Here is an 18,172-nt window from a genome sequence, read left to right as displayed (position 1 = left end):
CAGGATGGACGTAGGCTAGAATCTTCCCGGTAAGCGCACCTTGGGGTGCTACACACATTATTAGAAATGGGCTAGTCCAGGTGCGAGAGTTAGCAGAGAAGAGGCTAGATATAATGGGCCAAGCAGTGTTTAAGTGAATACAATTTGTGTGTTGTTATTTCAGGTAAAGCTAGCCGGTGGCGGGAGCTGGGTGGGACGAAAAGCAGGCCTGCAGCTCCCTCAACAACACACACACACACACACACACACACACACACACACACCACATGCACATTTTAGCAGGGCAGTTGTGGCGCACGCCTTTAATCCCAGTACTCGGGAGGCAGAGGCAAGCAGAGCTCTGTGGGTTTGGGGCCAGCCTGGTCTACAGAGCTAGTTCCAGGACAGGCTCCAAAGCTACAGAGAAACCTGGTCTCGGAAAAAAAAATTGAAAATTAAAATATAAGTAATAGTATACATAATTTTTGAAAGAAGAAAAGAAAAAGGACATAATAGAGGATACACAATTTACAAGGTAACCTCAGACCCCCCTCCTATGCTTCTCTCAATAGCACCCATTGTGAAGTGTTTTGACATGATGCTAGGAAAAGCCAGTGGACACCAGTGGTGTGCACATGACTGCCCTGGGCCTGGCCTTTGACACTTTACATCGTATCCTGGGGAGCTTTCTGTACACCACGACAGGTTGCGATTTATAAAGCAAGCCTTAACCACATACACTTTGTTTCTCATCTGCAAAATGAGAACATCCGAAGTCTCAGTGTCATGTGGGGATCAAACGAGAAAATGTACGGGAAACAGCCTGGCACAGTGAATGCTTGGGAAATCTCTGCCGCGCCAAAAGAGCCACCATTATGGAAAAAGAGGCAACATCTGTGGCTTTCCAGAAGCCAGCTCCAAATAAAGAGACCACCAAAACCTCAGTTCATTTCTTTCAGAAACGTCAGCCTCGAGGGCAACCTTCCTAATGCTGCGACCCTTTAATACAGTTCCTCATCTTGTGGTGGCCTCAACCATAAGATTATTTCCGTTGCTGCTGCATAGCTGCGATTGTGCTCCTGCTGTGAACAGCAATGTAAATATCTGGCATGCAGAATGTCTGACATGTGACCCCTGGGAAAGGGCTGTCTGACCCCTCCAGGGGTTGAGACCCACAGGTTGAGAACCAGTACTCTCAGCAATTTCTGACAGTCCCACCAGAGATCAAGCCAGAACCTGGACTGTCCCAGAGTGCTGCTCTTGATGTGGCCCAGTATTCTGAGGCCTAAACCTGATGGCCCCAGGCTGGAAAGGGAGGACAGCAACTCTGTGTACTTTTGATCAGTATCAAAAGTATCTACTGCTGTGCTTTCCTGACCATAACATCTACAACTCAACAACTCGAGGGAGATTAAAGCATAGGGCTCCTAGAGTTGCCGCCGAAGCTTAGGTGTAGGAGGTAAAAAGCCTCATCTTTTACATTTGAGCAACTAGTTACAGGGCTGAGTCCACAGGAAAGTCTCCCTCTGGGCCAAGGGATCTCCAGGAGGGAACAGATTGGCAACCAGCAGGGTGGCCATGACTCTCCCTCCCACCTGTGTGCCCAGTTCTCACAGGCAAGAATGAACATGGAATCAGACGGCATCGAGAGAGAGGGCAATCAGAGGCTCCGCTTGCTGGTCTTGCCTGCCCTGCGGATTTCTCTAGCCTAGCTGCTCAGGGAGGCACTGTCTAGGTCAGCTCACTGACTTGAAAATGAAACACTTCTAGGGCTGGGTTGCAGCTCGGTGGCGGGGGTCCCTGGTTACAATTCCCAGTTCTGCCAAACAAAACAGTGGCATTCATAAAACATGGTTTTTCAAACAACACAGAGCATTCTATTTATTTACTTTCTGGGGGAGGGGATCACATGTGGAGGTTCGACAACCTGAGGGAGTAGCTCTCTGTTTCCACCATGTGGGCCCCTGGGATTGAACTCAGGTCATCAGACTTGCCAGCAGGAGCCTCTACTACCGGGCAGTCTCACCCGCTCAAATAAAACATTCCTAATGGTGACACGCACTCCGCCAGATATGGCGAGGCTTTTCTCACAGCTTCTGGTTCTCTGACCTTTCATAACTGCCTTCCCTATTACCATTTGACTACGTGCACAGAGGGTTTTCATGCTGACACGACCAAACACAGCTCTGCCATGGAAGCTATGGCTTCGTTCCCAGCTGAGATGGTGGCCCCAGTCACTACGGGCCCTGAGACAGAGCGGGGATGCTCCCTTCAGATAACAGGGAGTGGCACAAAGGAGGTTCATTCTGCCTCGGGGAGGCCAGGCAGCAGCGGGTGACCTGAAACCATGGGAACTGGATCCCACTCTGCATACACAGCCGCTAGACAGGAGGCTCCCTCCACACCCGCTCTCAAGATCCCAGGCAGACAGAACTTCCTTCACCTTCTCTAAAGAGCACTGGGTCACGAAGTGAGCAGGGAGATGTCTAGCTCCAGGAAGTGTAGGCTCACCTTGAGCATGCAGGGCTCGGTGCAGCAGGGGCAGAAGCCCTGCCTGCCAGAAGGAGTAGCAGCCGTCCACCAGCTTGTTGCAGCGGCCCTGAAATCCTCCTTCAAATCGCATCTGCCGACTCGTCACCCATTGCTGAGAGAGACCAGAGGGAAGGCGGGTGTAAACCAGAGATACAGCAACCAGTGCCAGTCGGCGGGACAGTCTGGAGCTCCAGCTTCCCTCCCCTCTTCCCCCACAGCCATTTTGAAGCAACCACTGCCCGGAGAGGCGAAAGGTTTCACGGTTACATTTTTGTACACACACACGCACGCACACACACGTGTTACTCTTTGTCTCCTTCACTGCCATTTCCCGTTACCCTCCCAGGCTGGTTCTCTTCCTCTCCCCAGACAGACATCCTTCCACGTTCCTGTCACACACATCCCAATGCCCTCTCTTGTTCCCACTACCCCGACAGCCATCCTTGCTTAGGTCCAAATGGAGGCCGATGTGGAGTGGAGAAACCGTGCTGGTGTGGGAGGCCAGCAAAGGTCTCTTAAACACAGCCTGGGGCAGAAAACTCGGGCAGAGTCATCTGTCTCTTCTTTTTTTTATTTATTTATTTATTTATTTATTTATTTATTTATTTATTTATTAATTATGTTTACAATATTCTGTGTGTATGCCTGCAGGCCAGAAGAGGGCACCAGACCTCATTACAGATGGTTGTGAGCCACCATGTGGTTGCTGGGAATTGAACTCAGGACCTTTGGAAGAGCAGGCAATGCTCTTAACCTCTGAGCCATCTCTCCAGCCCTCATCTGTCTCTTCTTATCATGGCTCAGGGGAGCAGTTTCAAACAGAGGGGAATGCTGGGCTGATCGCAGGCAATGACATCAAGCTAGTCCTGTCTCACCTGGACCCTGAGGACATTCACTCCGGAACAGGACTGAAGGTAGAAGCCATTGATCCTAATCAATGATCCTAATTACCAAATGATAACTACCTGGTCTAGCCTGGGGAACCCGGTTAGGTGACAGAAGAAAAATCTTATTGTGAAGCTATAGGCTGGCCCTTGTTACCCAGAGGCTACAAATGATACCACCACTTCTGGCTTATCGCCACATTTCTGGAACACACTCCATCAAGATAGCCTTGAAGGCTGAGCAGAGCCAATTGGCTGGGCAGACATGATGCTCTCTTCCTCCCAGCCCGAGGCCTCAGAGCTGCCCCGCTGAAAGGGAACAGTGTGTTATGCCCAGTGCCTGGAGTACTCCTAGACTGAGCTCAGGCATGGAGGCCCAAGGGACTCTTTAGAGGGAAGTCTGGACTGCCCGTGACTACAATGGAGCTTCCATTCGATCCCTCCCCGGTCATGGCAGCACAAGTCAGTCTTGGATTCTTAAAAGGACAAAGGCCTGTGGATTTAGACAGCAACACCTCCCTAGTCAGCCTAAAATGAACCCTGTGCTTCAGGGACTGCCATTTAATGGCAGTGGACTAAGCATTCAGAAGGAAAGGGAGGGGGACACTCTATGCTTTTACTAAACCCACAATGTGAGTGGATTCAAGCCAGGCTAACTGCTTTTGTTCCAGTGCCTAAAGCCATGGGCTGGTTCTACTTCCCTTGGCTATCAAAAGCCCTTAGATGATATAGGTGTTGGTCTCTCTCTCCCTGGTTTTTTTTTTTTTTTCTTCAGATAGGGTTTCTCTTTGTAGCCCTGGGTGTCCTGGAACTGCTCTGTAGAGCAGGCTGGCCTCAGACTCAGAGATCCACCTGCCTCTGCCCCCTGGTATTGGGACTAGTGGCATGCGCCTCCACCACCACCACCTCTGCTGGCTCAGGGGTTGCTAAAGGGAGGGAAGGGGGGTGTCTCTGGGAAAGGGAAAACTTACATTTGGGGAGTACCTCCTACCTACAAGGCTGTTTATGTATGTTCTCGCCTGTAACCCTCAAAGAATACGGATTATTATTTCTACCTTCCAGAAGGAAACACGACAAAGCAGCTAGAGCAGATTACACAACTGGCCCAGGGGTTCTAGGCTGAGAAGCAGAGGCAGGGTCCAAGCCTACAGTATTGTCATTATAACTTGGGCATTCCCTACTCTATTCCTCATTTTTGCCTGCAACATGGGACTTTACATTTCATCTCTTGGTGATGATCAGATTTGAAAAAGTATCTACAAAGCTGGTCATCTGGTATCGATTTTCCAGAACCTTCATTGAGTATGCCATGTGAGAGGCTTTCTTTCACAATGAGGTCTAAATGCTGCTTGTTACACCACAAAATATAAAAGCAGCTCTTTAGAGGGCTCACAATGGCTCAACAATGAGGGCTTGGCATCTGCTCGTAGAGAGAGCTGAATGTCAGTTGTAGCTGGTTTGCTTTGATGATGGCCAGGGGAACACATGCTCCCTAACAGACAAAGGGAATACATTCTCTCTGTGTGTTCTAGGCTTCCCTTAAGCTGACTGGTTTCTGAACAATGGCCAAGAGCTTGGGGTCTAAAAGAGATGTTCAGACCTCCTGATAGCAACCCCACCCCCACCTTCCTACCACCTCCCCTCATTCCCACTCTGCCTGGAGAACTCGCTGGAATGCAGATACAAAATTTTCACAGGTGATAAATCTTTGACCCTAAAATGCTTCAACGCTCTTCTCATAGTTTCTTCTCTTAGGAGATTCTAAGACAGCTGGTAATACGGAATCCGGAGGGCCATAGCTATTTTTCTTGGGTATTGGGAAGGTACTCTCGTTCATCCCAGGTGGCCGGAGGACATACGACCACTCAGGGTCTGTGCAGAAACCTCCAAGCAGCCAGTGGGAGAGGTAGGAGAAGGGAGCCAGCCCAGAGCAGCTGTTTGCTCCTTCAGCAGACTCGCATCTGTGCCGAGCACCAACAACCGCACCTGAGCCTTTGTCCCGGGACTGGAGTCTGTGCGCTCAAGGCACAGACTAGACTCTATGCTCTTCAGCCCTCCCCATCACAGACCTCCCTAAGGTCTCAGATCAGGCTCCCGTCACCAAACCTGGGCTTGGGGAGAGGAGGGTGCAACAGCTACTTACTAGCAAGCTCTTCAGGTTCAGAGAGCGTTCCTTCTTGAGGATGACCAGCGCAGCCAAGCCACAGAAGGTGTAGCCGCCGTGGGCTTCCATCCCTGGCACCCCACCGATGCCACCTTCCCAGTTCTGGCACCTAGGAGAGGGGAGAAGCAAGACTATGGCAAGTGCACATAGGAGGACAAGCATCATCTCTGTATTCTGGGTGGCGGAGAGTGAGCTTGCTCTGATTAAAGCATAAGGTGTTACCATCATGGCTAGAAATACACTGATTTATTAACTTGCATGCATATATGTATGTTATATATATGTATATATGTGTATATATGTGTGTGTGTGTATATATATATATATATGTATGTATGTATGTGTGCATGTGTGTGCATATGCGTGTGGAGACCAGAAGTCAGCTTTGGGTGTTGTTCCTCAGGATAGTTATCGACTTTGTTTTCTGAGAGTCTCTCACTGGAACCCGGGGATCATATTTTTGGCTAGGATGTCTTGGCCAATGAATTCTAGGGATCCCCTAACTCCACCTCCACAGTGCTGGGACACAAGCATGTGCCCCAATGTCTGGGTTTCCACATGGGCATTGGGGACTGGATTCAGGGCCTCATGCTGTACAGGAAACACTTTGTGTGCTGAACTATCTCCCCGGCCCCCGATGTACTAATGACTGCAGATTCTTCTTCCTAGAAAACAAAGCCAGAAGCCTTGGAAATTTAGAAACTGTCCACTTGTATAAGAAATGTAGTAGCACAGGTTAATACGCATTGGAGAACGTCACAAAGTCCTATACGTAGAAGAATCAACAAGTTAAAATAAAATTGAGCTGGGCTGTGGGTGGCGCACACCTTTAATCCCAGCACTCAGGAGGCAGGTAGATCTCTGTGAGTTTGAGGCCAGCCTCGTCTACAGAATGAGTTCCAGGACAGCTGGTTTGGGTTACCTTGAGTACCAGGTCTATTAGTGAACACGCTTGCTTTTATCTAGCTTCCTCTATATAGCAAGTTCAAAGTCAGGTAGGGCTGCATGAGATTCTGTCTTACACACACACACACACACACACACACACACACACACACACACACACACTGAACTGAATACCAAAGCCCAATAAAATGAAAGAGGATATAAAAGGTATAAATAGCCAGGGTAAAGAGAATAAGAAAGTCATGGTGTTGGCAGTGCACTCCTTTAATCCCAGCACTCGGAAGACAGAGGCAAGCAGAGCTCCATGAGTTGAGTCTGGTCAACAGAGCAAGTTTTAGGACAGCCCAGGCTACACAGAGAAACCCTGTCCCAAAAACGAAAGAAAGAAAGAAAGAAAGAAAGAAAGAAAGAAAGAAAGAAAGAAAGAAAGAAAGAAAGAAAGAAAGAAAGAGAAAGAAGAAAAGACAAAAAGCAAGTAAGCATAAGAGAACATTAAGCACAAAGGCTAGCAACAACAAAATCCTAAAAGCTGGATGATAGGTGATATCGGCTAAGAGTGCATAAGCAGCTGGTTAGAGAAGCCTTCCTCAGTTCTGGGGCAGTGGTGGAGAATCAGCAGCAGCCAAGAGCAAGACCATGTTTGATTACCATGGTGCTTTGAATAAGAATGGCACCCATGGGCTCATCATATATTTGAAGCCTGGTGACCAGGGGTGGACTATTTGAGAAGGATTAGGAGGTGTGGCCTTGTTGGAGGAGGTGTGGCCTTGATGGAGGAGGTGTGTCACTGGGGGCAGGCTTTAAGGTTCTAAAAGCCCACGCCAGGCCCAGTCTCTGTCTCTCTCCATTTCTACCTCTCTAAAATCCACAGTTCCACCAGTAAGTGAGGGGGCGGTGAATCCCAGCTTCTGTGGCACACCAGAATGCAGGAGGAGTCAGTGGGGCCACCACCCAGCACAAACACCCCACCTTCCCTGCTAGGAATTCATACAGCTGCCTGCAAGCGTCACATCCTAACAGGGATTCGCGAGCTCAAGAACAGTCGTACAGATACCGATATATGAAAACTCCCTGGAGGACAGCATGGTCTTAACTCACTTTTATGTACATGACTTCTCATCAGCCCGTTAGTACTGAACTCAATCAAACAGAGTAGCTAAGGCCTAGATATGTGTGCAAATCTCTGATATGAAAGACAGCCCCTTGCTCCACAAAGCGAAGTGGGGGAAGACAACCCTGGGCACAGAAGAAAACTGCTTAATGTTGTATCTTATTTTTACTTCTTAAAGATTCATTTATCTTTAGCGTATGGGTGTTTTGCCTGAATGTATGTTTGTGCACCATGTGCAGTGCCCATGGAGGCCAGAAAATGGCATGAGATTCCCCTGAAACTGGAATTATTATAGAAGCATGTGAACTGCTCTGCTGGGAGTTGAACCCAGCTCCTCTGAAAGAACAGCCAGTGCTCCTAACTGTTGAGCCATCTCTGTAGCCCTTAAAGTTGTTTCTTAGATAACATCGTGTGAAGAAAGTTACAAGGATGACAGAGCCAAACATACAAGAATATAAAAAATTAGTACGGGGGAGGGGTGGGGACTGAACTCTGGAAAATTAAAAATAAGATTAGGGAAGGACGAAAAGGTAAATAGTAACAAGAAAACGTTAAGAGATAGAAAACAGACCCTCAATGAGCTTAATAAAAACAATTAGGCCGACCAGCCACAGGAGGCTCGGAATGCCGGGAGAAGCCTGCTTCCTCAGTTAATAGCGCTGAATGAGAGCATGCACAGCTGATCAAGGTGCTGAGAATGAGGGATGCCCAGCACTCATCCTTTGACAGGACCCTGACACCACTCCCTCTACAGCTCAGAGAGCATCTGAGGGGGTTGAGAAGAATCTAGGGGCTGTGGGACGCTATCTGTCAGGCAGAACACTGGCTGCTCGTTCAGAGGACCTGCAGCCATTGCAGCCATGATCTCACAGCACCGGGGGTCGCCAGCAGTGACCTGCACAGGGTCTGTCAATGGTTCCCCCTGGATAGGAGAGGGGCTCACAGGACCCTACGCCCCCACCTGATGAATTCTGGGGGAGGGGCAGTCATGGTCTTGAGTTGTGTATCCACTGAGGAGCCCAGCAGGCTCCAGTGGATAGCTCCAAAGCCACAGTTACACAGACAACCCTGGGTAAACTCACTGAGTCACAAAACAGAACAGAAAGACATGCGTGTGGGGAGGGGACTTGGAGAGAGGGTGGGAAACTGGTGGGAGGGAGACAAGGGAGGATGGTGGTAACTAGGACGCACTATACACATATACAGAATTGTCTAAGAATAAATTTGATAAAATATCGTTAAAAATGACACCAGGTGGTGGTGGCACACACCTTTAATCCCAGCACTTGGGAGGCAGAGGCAGGCAGATCTCTGTGTTTGAGGCCAGCCTGGTCTACAAAGTGAGTTCCGGGACAGCCAGGCAGAAACCCTGTCTCAAACAAACAAACAAAAAATCTTTATAAATGAGATTAATACTACTAACTGGATACTGTAAAAGGAGCAAGCTGAGTATGTTGACATACGCCTACAATCCCAGCACTCGGGAGACTGAGGCAAGAGGAGCAGAGGTGCTAACAGTCGGATCTGGGCTCACAGTGAGGCCCTGTTTCAAAAATAAAAATAAAGGGAAAGTTGCCAAAGAAATACCACAACGCAACTTCTTGGTCTGAAATCTGTGCTTCCAAACAAGAGTTCTGTGAGATGCCTAACACACACCAAGAATGATCCCCACCAAGATTCATCATCACCCAAAAAGATTCTCAAAGTCTCAGGACAGGCACATGAGGAGGTGATGGAGAAAAAGGCAAAAGTAAAACAAAACTGCCCAGGAGACTTGATGGCCCTGGATGGTGGCAGGCACTGTGGTTACCATCACAGGCAAACTCACTTGAATCCTGTGTATTCTAGATTTATATACAATTTAACATCCTATCAATTGCCACAAACAAATATGTCTGAGGCTCAAAGGTAGTAATAAACAGTAAAACTGCTTTAGTCAGACCTCACGTTCACTGAGTGACCTGCTAGGGAGCCTTCCCGTCGACCGGGCTGGACACCCCAATACAAGGCAAACCATCTCCGAGGCCCAGCTGACAGGAAGTTCAGTGGAGCGTTAAAACTTGGAGCCAACAATTACAGAGAAATGGTCTCCTTCGAACCACCCTATCTTTCTTTTTCTTTCTCATTTTTTTCCTTCTGGTTTGCCCAGGGGATGGCCACAGTACCCAAGTGGTAGCAGTGGCAGCCTGGGTCTTGGGGCAGGGCAGGGCAGCCACCGTCTTTAGCAGGAAGGAACAGGCTACTAGAAAGTGAGGACAAACCAGGAGAGTCAGAGATGGAAAAACCCAACTTCAGCTCAAGTTTCTACCTTGAAAGCACATACACAGCAGGCAAACAGAGCAGCTTGGAATCCAAACTGATCTGAGATCTGAGCTGCCACCCACTGCAGGGCAGAACTCTGTTTGAAGTTTACAGAATGAGTCTAAGTGGCTTGACTGCTAAAACAAAAGCATCCTTTGAAGTCATCTAACAGAATGCATTCTCTCCAATACGCCAACCTCAGTGTCCATGACACAGTTCAAAGCTATCCAACACATGGACACCCAGGAAGAAGACATCAGTTCCAAGTTACCTACACGCTGAAAAGACCTAGACACGAGCTTTTAATTTTTATTTAATTATTATTCTATGTATATATGTATATTTTATGTATGAGTGCTTAGCCTCCATGTATGCCTATGCACCACATGCATGCCACATATCCATGCAGGCCATCAGAGAGGGTACTGATCCCCTGAAACTCAAGTTACAGTCAGTTATGAACAGCCATGAGGGTGCTGGTAATTGAACCTGGATCCTCTGGAAGAACAGGCAGTGCTCTTAACAACTGAGCCATCTCTCTACACACACACACCTCACCCTTTGGAGACAAGGTCTCACTATGAAGCCTAGACTGGTTGGTCCAGAACTCCAGGACACAGTGGGTCTTTCTGTCTTACCACACTGAGCAGTGCTATGCTATGGTGCATGCTACTGCACCTGATTCTCCCAAGGGTTTTTAAGTGGATATAGTTACCTACTTGCCTTGTGAAGTGGAGGAAAGGACACTGGGAAGGAATAAAAAGATGGGACATCTCAGTTGAGAAACAGAGCACTAAAAAAAGAGCCACGCCCAGGGACTGCCTAGTCTCAGTCTCTAAACTACCACCATCAGGCTGCCAAACACTGTGTCCTCAATGACCGGAGTCACTCTGAAAATCAGGCTCACTGGTGATGACATTGAACAATCAGAAGACAATGGAACAATGCTTACAAAATCCAGACAAATACACTCAGCACCATTGCTAACCTATTCATCTCTGAATGAATAGATCACCAAGCAGGCTTGCAAAGAAAGAGACACACACAGGAGCTTAAAAATGCATTTGTCAGGTGCCCTTTTCTGAGAATTTTTGGAGTATCATGCTTTATTAAAATGAATAGTAATCATTTTTAAAAAGAAAAAAGGACAGAGGTCCCAACAAACCAGAAAAATGAAGTGAATTTCACGCTGCAAGGAAGCTTCTAGATGCCTGCTGTGCAGCAAGCTAAGAGCAATCTGTCTAGATCTGAAGCAGGAGGGGTCGGGCTCCAGGGGGGGAATGACCCAGAACACGCGCGTGCGCGCGCGCGCGCGCACGCACGCACACACACACACACACACACACACACACACACTGTATGAAAACTAACTCTGTAATACTGGTGGTAGAGAATTTGGAGATGAATTCCTGATAAATACATTGATGATATGTATGCTAACTCCAGGACAATGAAAGTTACACAAAAAATATGACCACAGTATATCATCTGATGTCACTGCATTAATATTTACATGGTAATGAGTACAATTTTGATAAGAATAAATAAACAGCATATATATGTATACACATATATGCCGTTTGCTTTTTATTTTTAAGAGGGTCTTTTGCAGTCCAGGCTAGCCTGAAACACAAGCTGGGGCTGAAGATGCCCTTGAATTCCAAATCAGCCTCCTGAGTGTTGTGATTGCACGCCAGGTAAGTCTACCCTGGACCACCACACCCAATTCTGTTTCAGGCTTTTTGCTCTTAGAAACAAGTCTTTGTCTCTTCCATGCATGTGGGTGAGAGTTTCTGTAGGAGGAGAGTTACTGGGTTTCATGAGCAAGGGCATTTTGAGATACTGCCAACTGCTTCGGTCACTGAGACTCCCACCAACCCTACTCGCCAAAGTTTCCGGCCTGTGCCATTCTAAACTGCAACACAACGTTAAATAGACTCTGAAAATAATGTCAAGTATTTGGGCCTGGTTTGTTTGTTTTCATTTTTGCTTTTTCGAGGCAGTGTTTCTCTGTGTAGCCCTAGCTGTCCTAGAACTCACTTTGTAGACCAGGCTGGCCTTGAACTCAGAAATCTGCCTGCCTCTGCCTCTATTGGAATTAAAGGTGTGCGCCACCACCACACAGCTGAATAATTTCAAGGATTTGTAAAGCGCATAACATATAACACCTAAGACATCTCATAATTTTATATTCCCTTCCAGACTTTTAAGTTTTAACTTCTCTTGACCGCTTGCCCTCTAAGGACTGGGGCCACGTGACTCCTCTCACCTTGCTATCCACTCGGCCGTGCCTTCAAAGAGGTCTGGAGTGATGATGTTGGTTAGAGAGGCCACCGAGGCAGCACAGTACGCGCTTCTGGAAAACAGAAACAGAAGGAAACACATTAGGCTCCCAGCAGAAGCCAGGACAAGAGGCTCGGTAAACTGCTCAGATAGACTGTTCCCTTTGCACAGTAAGCTGCTGCCATGTTCCGTCTCTCTCGGCACAGCCATTCTTCCTGGGTCTCCGAGAGGTGTGCCAATCTGTCTGGACAGAGTTGCCCACGACATGGCTTCAGGAAAGGAACGTGACATTCTACTCTGCCTGCCTCCACACAGGCAGACCTACATCTGAGGATTCAGCGGCCATAACAATTCATCTCAAAAACAGTCAGCCTTTTTCACAGACGTAGAACAGTCCCCAGCATCCCATCCAGGCGCGGCTGAGGCTCTTCTCACTCCTTCAGACATCTCACGGCGGCAGACTTGGGACCTCTGGATGTGTGTGAAAGGTTAGCTCTGCATTTCCTCCAACAGACACACTCCAAAACAGGCCACCACACTCTCATGGCTGCTTGGACCACACAAACTAGACAGGAACAGGCATCCTTACACCTCTAGAGAAAAGAACGCTGACATCAAGCCTTTCGTCAGGCATACACAGAAACCGACATTTCAGTGAAAAAGTAGGAACAAGGCTTGGGATACGGCTCATTTAGTAAAGTGCTTGCCAAGGTTTGATCAAACTGGGTATGGTAGTGCATGCCCATGTCAGCACCAAGAGGTAGAAGAAGGAGGATCACAAGTTCAAGGTCATCCTCAGGTGCATAGCAATTTTGAGGCCAGGTTGGAATACTTGAGACACTGTTTCAATTTTTTTTTTTAAAAAAAGGGCCAGATAGTGGTGGCCTTTAATCCCAGCACTTGGGAGGCAAAGGCAGGTGGATATCTGTGAGTTCGAGGCCAGCCTGGTCTACAAGAGCTAGTTCCAAGACAGGCTCCAATGCTACAGAGAAATCCAGTCTCAAAAAAAAAAAAAAAAAAAAAAAAAAAAAACCCTATCTTTTGGTCTTTTGTGAAGGGTGATTCTAGGGATCTAATCCTGGCTTTGTACATACCATGCATATTCTATTGCACCAAGTTATACTTCTAGCTCCTATCTGAAAATGAACAAACAAAACAAAAGTATGTATTTGAGCTAACTCTTGTGGCTCTATCTGAAAATGAACAAACAAAACAAAATGTATGTATTTGAGCTAACTCTTGTGGCTCTATTCTTCAGCCCTAATTCTTCTCGGGACGCTCTTCCATCTTCCCCATCTGTCGTGGAACACACCCAGAGACTGTTTTGTGTCAAATACCCAGCATGGAAAGACAGAAATTATTTGTTTTAATCCTACTCAGAAATTCTTTTCTAAGAGCTCAGACGGAACATGAAAGGGATGGAAAACAAAGTTTGGCTTCCATCTTATTCGCTGTATAGACCTAACACGAAGCCAGACTTACTGAGGCATTCCACAAGAATCGCTACGGAAGCCATGGGCATGATTATCCTGCCAGCACTGTGACCAGCCAGGCTCCCACTGGCAAAGGCACAGCAGAAGCATCCAGGGCAGGCAAGGGGCAAGCGTGCCAGCGCCAAATGTTGCCATTTACCATATGTTAACTTTGAAGGTATGATCTAATTTCCTCCAGGCCTTGAGCCTCTCACAAAGGCTCCGCAGTGTTTGCACAGGCTCTTGGGGTTGGGGGGGGGCTGGGATGCAATCTGCCTCTCAGCAGTGGAAGAAGTGACAGGGGAGGCAGTTGTGGAATTCCGTCCTCTGGGTGTGACATGGCTGCTTCAGTCTTGAAACCAGAGCGGCTGTGATTACTTGAATGAGATCCTCACAAGATAATGTCTATTAATATTCTTGTGTGGGAGGAGGGAAGGGGAGGGGCACCAGACTCCTTAGTGGAGACTCCGGTCACTCCCTTTCTGAACCCCTCCCCCACACTAGCTGCAGGAATCCTGGCCCAGATGCACAAGGTCTTAGGTCTAGAGAGTGTGTAGGAGGTAGAAGGTTGACTCAGGGTGACGATTCTAGTGACCAGCTAACACGGCTGGATTGTTTCTTTGCTCTGTACTGAGGATGAATAGAAACACAGCTCCCACCTCCCCAGGATGAGGAGCACAGCAATAATGGCGGAACCAAGGATGAGCTGGGGGAGTACAGTTCCATGGCCTCTGCTAAGGGAGAGAGGACAGCGACCAAGGCTGAGCTGTCTTGAAGGCAGAGCTTCCATGGGGGCAGTTCCAATGTGGCCAGCTTTCCCCATGTGGCAGGAATCGGCATGTCATCATGCAGGAATGGCGAGTGTGTGTTCCCCCATATTGATGTTTGATGTGAAACAGAAGCTGAGCTTTATGCCCCCCAGAGGGAGTGTCAGTGTCCAAAGTCTGCAGGAGAAATCCCCGTGGAACTGCCTTCCTTTGTGGCACAGGGTGACATGCTCCTTGAAGGAGACACCCTTAGAGGGTCAAATTGCTGGAAGTATCGAGCTATGTTCTATATTGTTGCTCAGCAAACAACCATATACATAACGCCAAGATTCAGGGAACACTGCAGAACATAAGAATGTGAAAACCAGGAGAAGGGGTGCGGTAGTGTAGAATCTGGCCTCCTAGACAGGACATGATGGTTGCCGTCTTAAAATCAGGGCACCTGTGATTACCCATGTGAGACTCAGAAGATTAGGCCTATTAGTGTTCCCTCATTAGAGAAGGGCAGGGGGGATCTTTAGAGACTCCAGCCACACACCCTAACCTCCACAGTGACATGTGGGGTTTAGGCGGCATGAGAATACATAGGAAGTGGAAGACTGATTGGGGCTGGGAATTCCAATGATGCAGCTTTTGTGAACCACCACTCGTGATTTTTGGGGATGCCGTTGCCCAAGTCACCCATGCTTATGCACAACCCCAATACATTCAATGGTTTAACAAGCAGGGATTGGATGAAATTTTCTTTGATCTGTTGGTGCCCTCCCTATCTGAGACGCACAGAAAAGGACTCCCAGGGAAAACCACTAGTCCCAGAGCGCACAGAACAAGGCACAAGTTGTCATGTACTCTCTTCCTGTCTCTGTTTCTAGCTAGCCTCACAGCTTTCCAGTGTGTCTGCTTTTCTCCTCCCTCGCCACCGACATCCAAACCCAAGTCATTATCATCCGCCTGGATCAACCTTCTGTTTGTCTCCCTCCTTCCAGCTCAGAAACCAGAGGACATTTGCTAAAACACTGTAACCCATTCACGGCACCCAGAGAACTAGCACAGTACAAATCAGGTCATATCTCCACCCACTGAAAACCCATCAGAATGTGTTTGCCAGCCTCTGTAATGAGCCTGTCCCTCCAGCTCTTTGTTCCCACTGGTGCCCCCAGGCTTCCTACAGCTCAGTAGCATCCAACCAACTTCTCATCCCTTGAACACATCCTGCTCCATCACCTGCTGTCTCTCTCCTCTATCCCCAGAGAACACTATGAATTTTACAGTTAATTCAGAAAATAAATAAATAACAACTCCTTTCTTGTTTTTCGAGACGGTTTCTCTGTGTAGTTCTGGCTGTCCTGGAACTCACTCTGTAGACCGGGCTGGCCTTGAACTCACAGAGATCCACCAGTCTCTGCCTCCAGGCTGTAGTTTGTTTTCCCAGTACTGGGGTGGAATCCAGTGTCTCATAGCCTTGTAGTTTGACTAGGAATGCTGCGCACCCCCCAAGACTAATGTGTTTGAATACTTGGTCTATTGGGAGTGGCACTATTAGGAGGTGTGGCCTTGTTGGAGTAGGTGTGGCTCTGTCCCTTGAATGCGGAAGTTCTGTGTTTGCTACCATGCCCAACTCCAATCTATTATTTATTTATGGTTTTTCAAGGCAGGGTTTCTCTGCATACCCCTGACTATCCTGGAACTCACTCTATAGGCCAGGCTGGCCTCTGCCTCCCAAGTGTTGTGATTAAAGGCACACACCACCACATCAGGCTCAATTAATAATTAAAAACTAAACTGCCTTGCGAGCTGCCACTACTCTCTAACAGCACTGTGGCCTCTAGTGAAGCTCTGACCTCATGTTAAGGCAGGCAGGGAAGTCTCTACACCTTGTTCAGGCAGCAGACCGACAGCAGGTTAGGTACCCAGGACACAACTGACAACTGAAGCCACTCAAAAGAGTGTGTCCTCTCCTGGAAGGGTGACAAAGTCCCACCATTATAGCCTGGTACTACACACTTAATAAAATTAGATGCTACTGGAAACCGCTGAGCTTATCCTCAAGGGCTCCTCTCAGGTCCGGGTGCAGAAGCTGCTCAGGACGTCAGCCCAGACCTGCGTTTCCGGAGCTCAATGGCTAGTGCCTTGTAGGAGGCAAACGAGGCCTATTTGGTTGGCCTACTTTCTTTCTTTTTTATAAAAATGATTTATTTATTTCTATTTTATGGGCATTGGCATTTTGCCTGCATGTACGTCTGTGTGAGGGGGTTGGATCCCCTGGAGGTGGAGTTATACACAGCTGTGAGCCTCCATGTGGGTGCTGGGAATTAAACCCAGTTCCTCTGGAAGAGCAGCAGGTGTTCTTTGCCACTGAGCCATCTCTCCAGTCCCTGGTTGGCCAACTTTCTTTAAAATTATTAAAAGTTATCATCATCATGTGTCTTTGTCAGGTGGGTATGAACCTACTAGAGCACATGTGTAGTCAGAGGGCATCTGTGTGGTCTGTTCACTCCTTCGTCCAGGAACCCAACTTAGGGCCTTTACCTGTGAGCAATCGCACTGGTTCCTGGTTGGCTTTTCTGAAGACACCATGCTAACCATGCAAAAAGCGTAACAGTTATACCCAAAGCTACACAGCTAGCACACCACTGTGAAGAACGCACTCAGGAATCCACTACGAGGCCAGACACTTGTGGGAGGCAGGCAGATCTCGATGAGTTCAAGGCTAGACTGGTCTACATAACGAGTTCAGGTCAGCCAGGGCCACACAGGGAGACCCTGTCACAAAATCACACACACACACACACACACACACACACGCACGCACGCACGCACGCACGCACACATGCACACGAAAGATAGCTGTATCATTCTGATATAAAAGCTTCACCTCCTCCCAAAAAATGTATTCTTCCCACACTAAATTATATACAATCCCAATGCATTTGAGAAATTACTTATTCCGTAAACTTTACATGCCTCGTGGGTGGACTGTCCACAGGACAGGAAGCTACTTGCTATTATAATAAATATATTTATTTTTTCCATTTTTTTCTTTTTAAATTCAGACAGGGTCACATAGCCTAGGGTAGCCTTGAACTCAAGATATAGCCAAGGATGACCTTGAACTTATGATCCTCCTGCCTCCGCCTCCCAAGAAATAAGATCAGATCACAGACCACACCTGGCCAGATATGTTTCTTGAGTAAAATACTAGGTTTGAGACAGCAGGTACCAATCAGTTGGTTCAAGTCCACTACACTGCAGTCTCTGGCCCACAAGGCACTCTGCACCCCACAGAGGAACTCTCTCTCTCATGTGCCTTGGGTATTCAGGACCCTCAGGATTTCATCAGATGCAACCAGAAAGTATTTACAGAGTCCATTCTAGGGTTGCTTCTCCAAGAGAGGGGAAAGATTGCATTACTTACAATTAATTACTTGCAATTACTTACATTAAACTATTTTACACCTAACAAATATATTTTGTATCTAAAGCATTTGATTTTGTTTTTATCCAACTCAGATTTTGACTTTTACATAAAAGAAGCTAAGATAATGACACTGGAGGACCTTAGTGCCATATTAGCAAAGACCATGACTGTACCAGGGGCACACCATTTACACACCAGTCTATGGGACAAAGAAGAAGTTTGCCATGTTACTCTAGTTCAGCTGCTCTAAGAACAGGCACATTCCAGAAGCTGTGGATACAAAGGTACATTCTAGAAGCTGTGCATGCAAAGGTACATTCTAGAAGCTGTGAATGCAAAGGTACATTCTAGAAGC

General features: G+C 47.6%; 1 protein-coding gene across 1 annotated transcript in view; it reads right to left on the bottom strand.

Annotated features, from left to right (window-relative positions):
* Fntb (farnesyltransferase, CAAX box, beta) overlaps nt 1-18,172 on the bottom strand; it is a 66,791-nt gene that overhangs the window by 10,834 nt on the left and 37,785 nt on the right. The window contains exons 7-9 of the mRNA XM_005343236.3: nt 12,147-12,233; nt 5,539-5,668; nt 2,491-2,623 (exon numbers count right to left, since the gene is read on the bottom strand). Coding sequence (XP_005343293.1) covers nt 2,491-2,623; nt 5,539-5,668; nt 12,147-12,233 — 350 coding nt within the window. The remainder of the gene's footprint in view (nt 1-2,490; nt 2,624-5,538; nt 5,669-12,146; nt 12,234-18,172) is intronic.

This window comes from Microtus ochrogaster, chromosome 1 (assembly GCF_000317375.1).
Source record: "Microtus ochrogaster isolate Prairie Vole_2 chromosome 1, MicOch1.0, whole genome shotgun sequence".
Taxonomy (NCBI): Eukaryota; Metazoa; Chordata; class Mammalia; order Rodentia; family Cricetidae; genus Microtus; species Microtus ochrogaster.
Note: the sequence above shows the minus strand (reverse complement) of the source record. Positions and strands in the feature narration are given on the sequence as shown.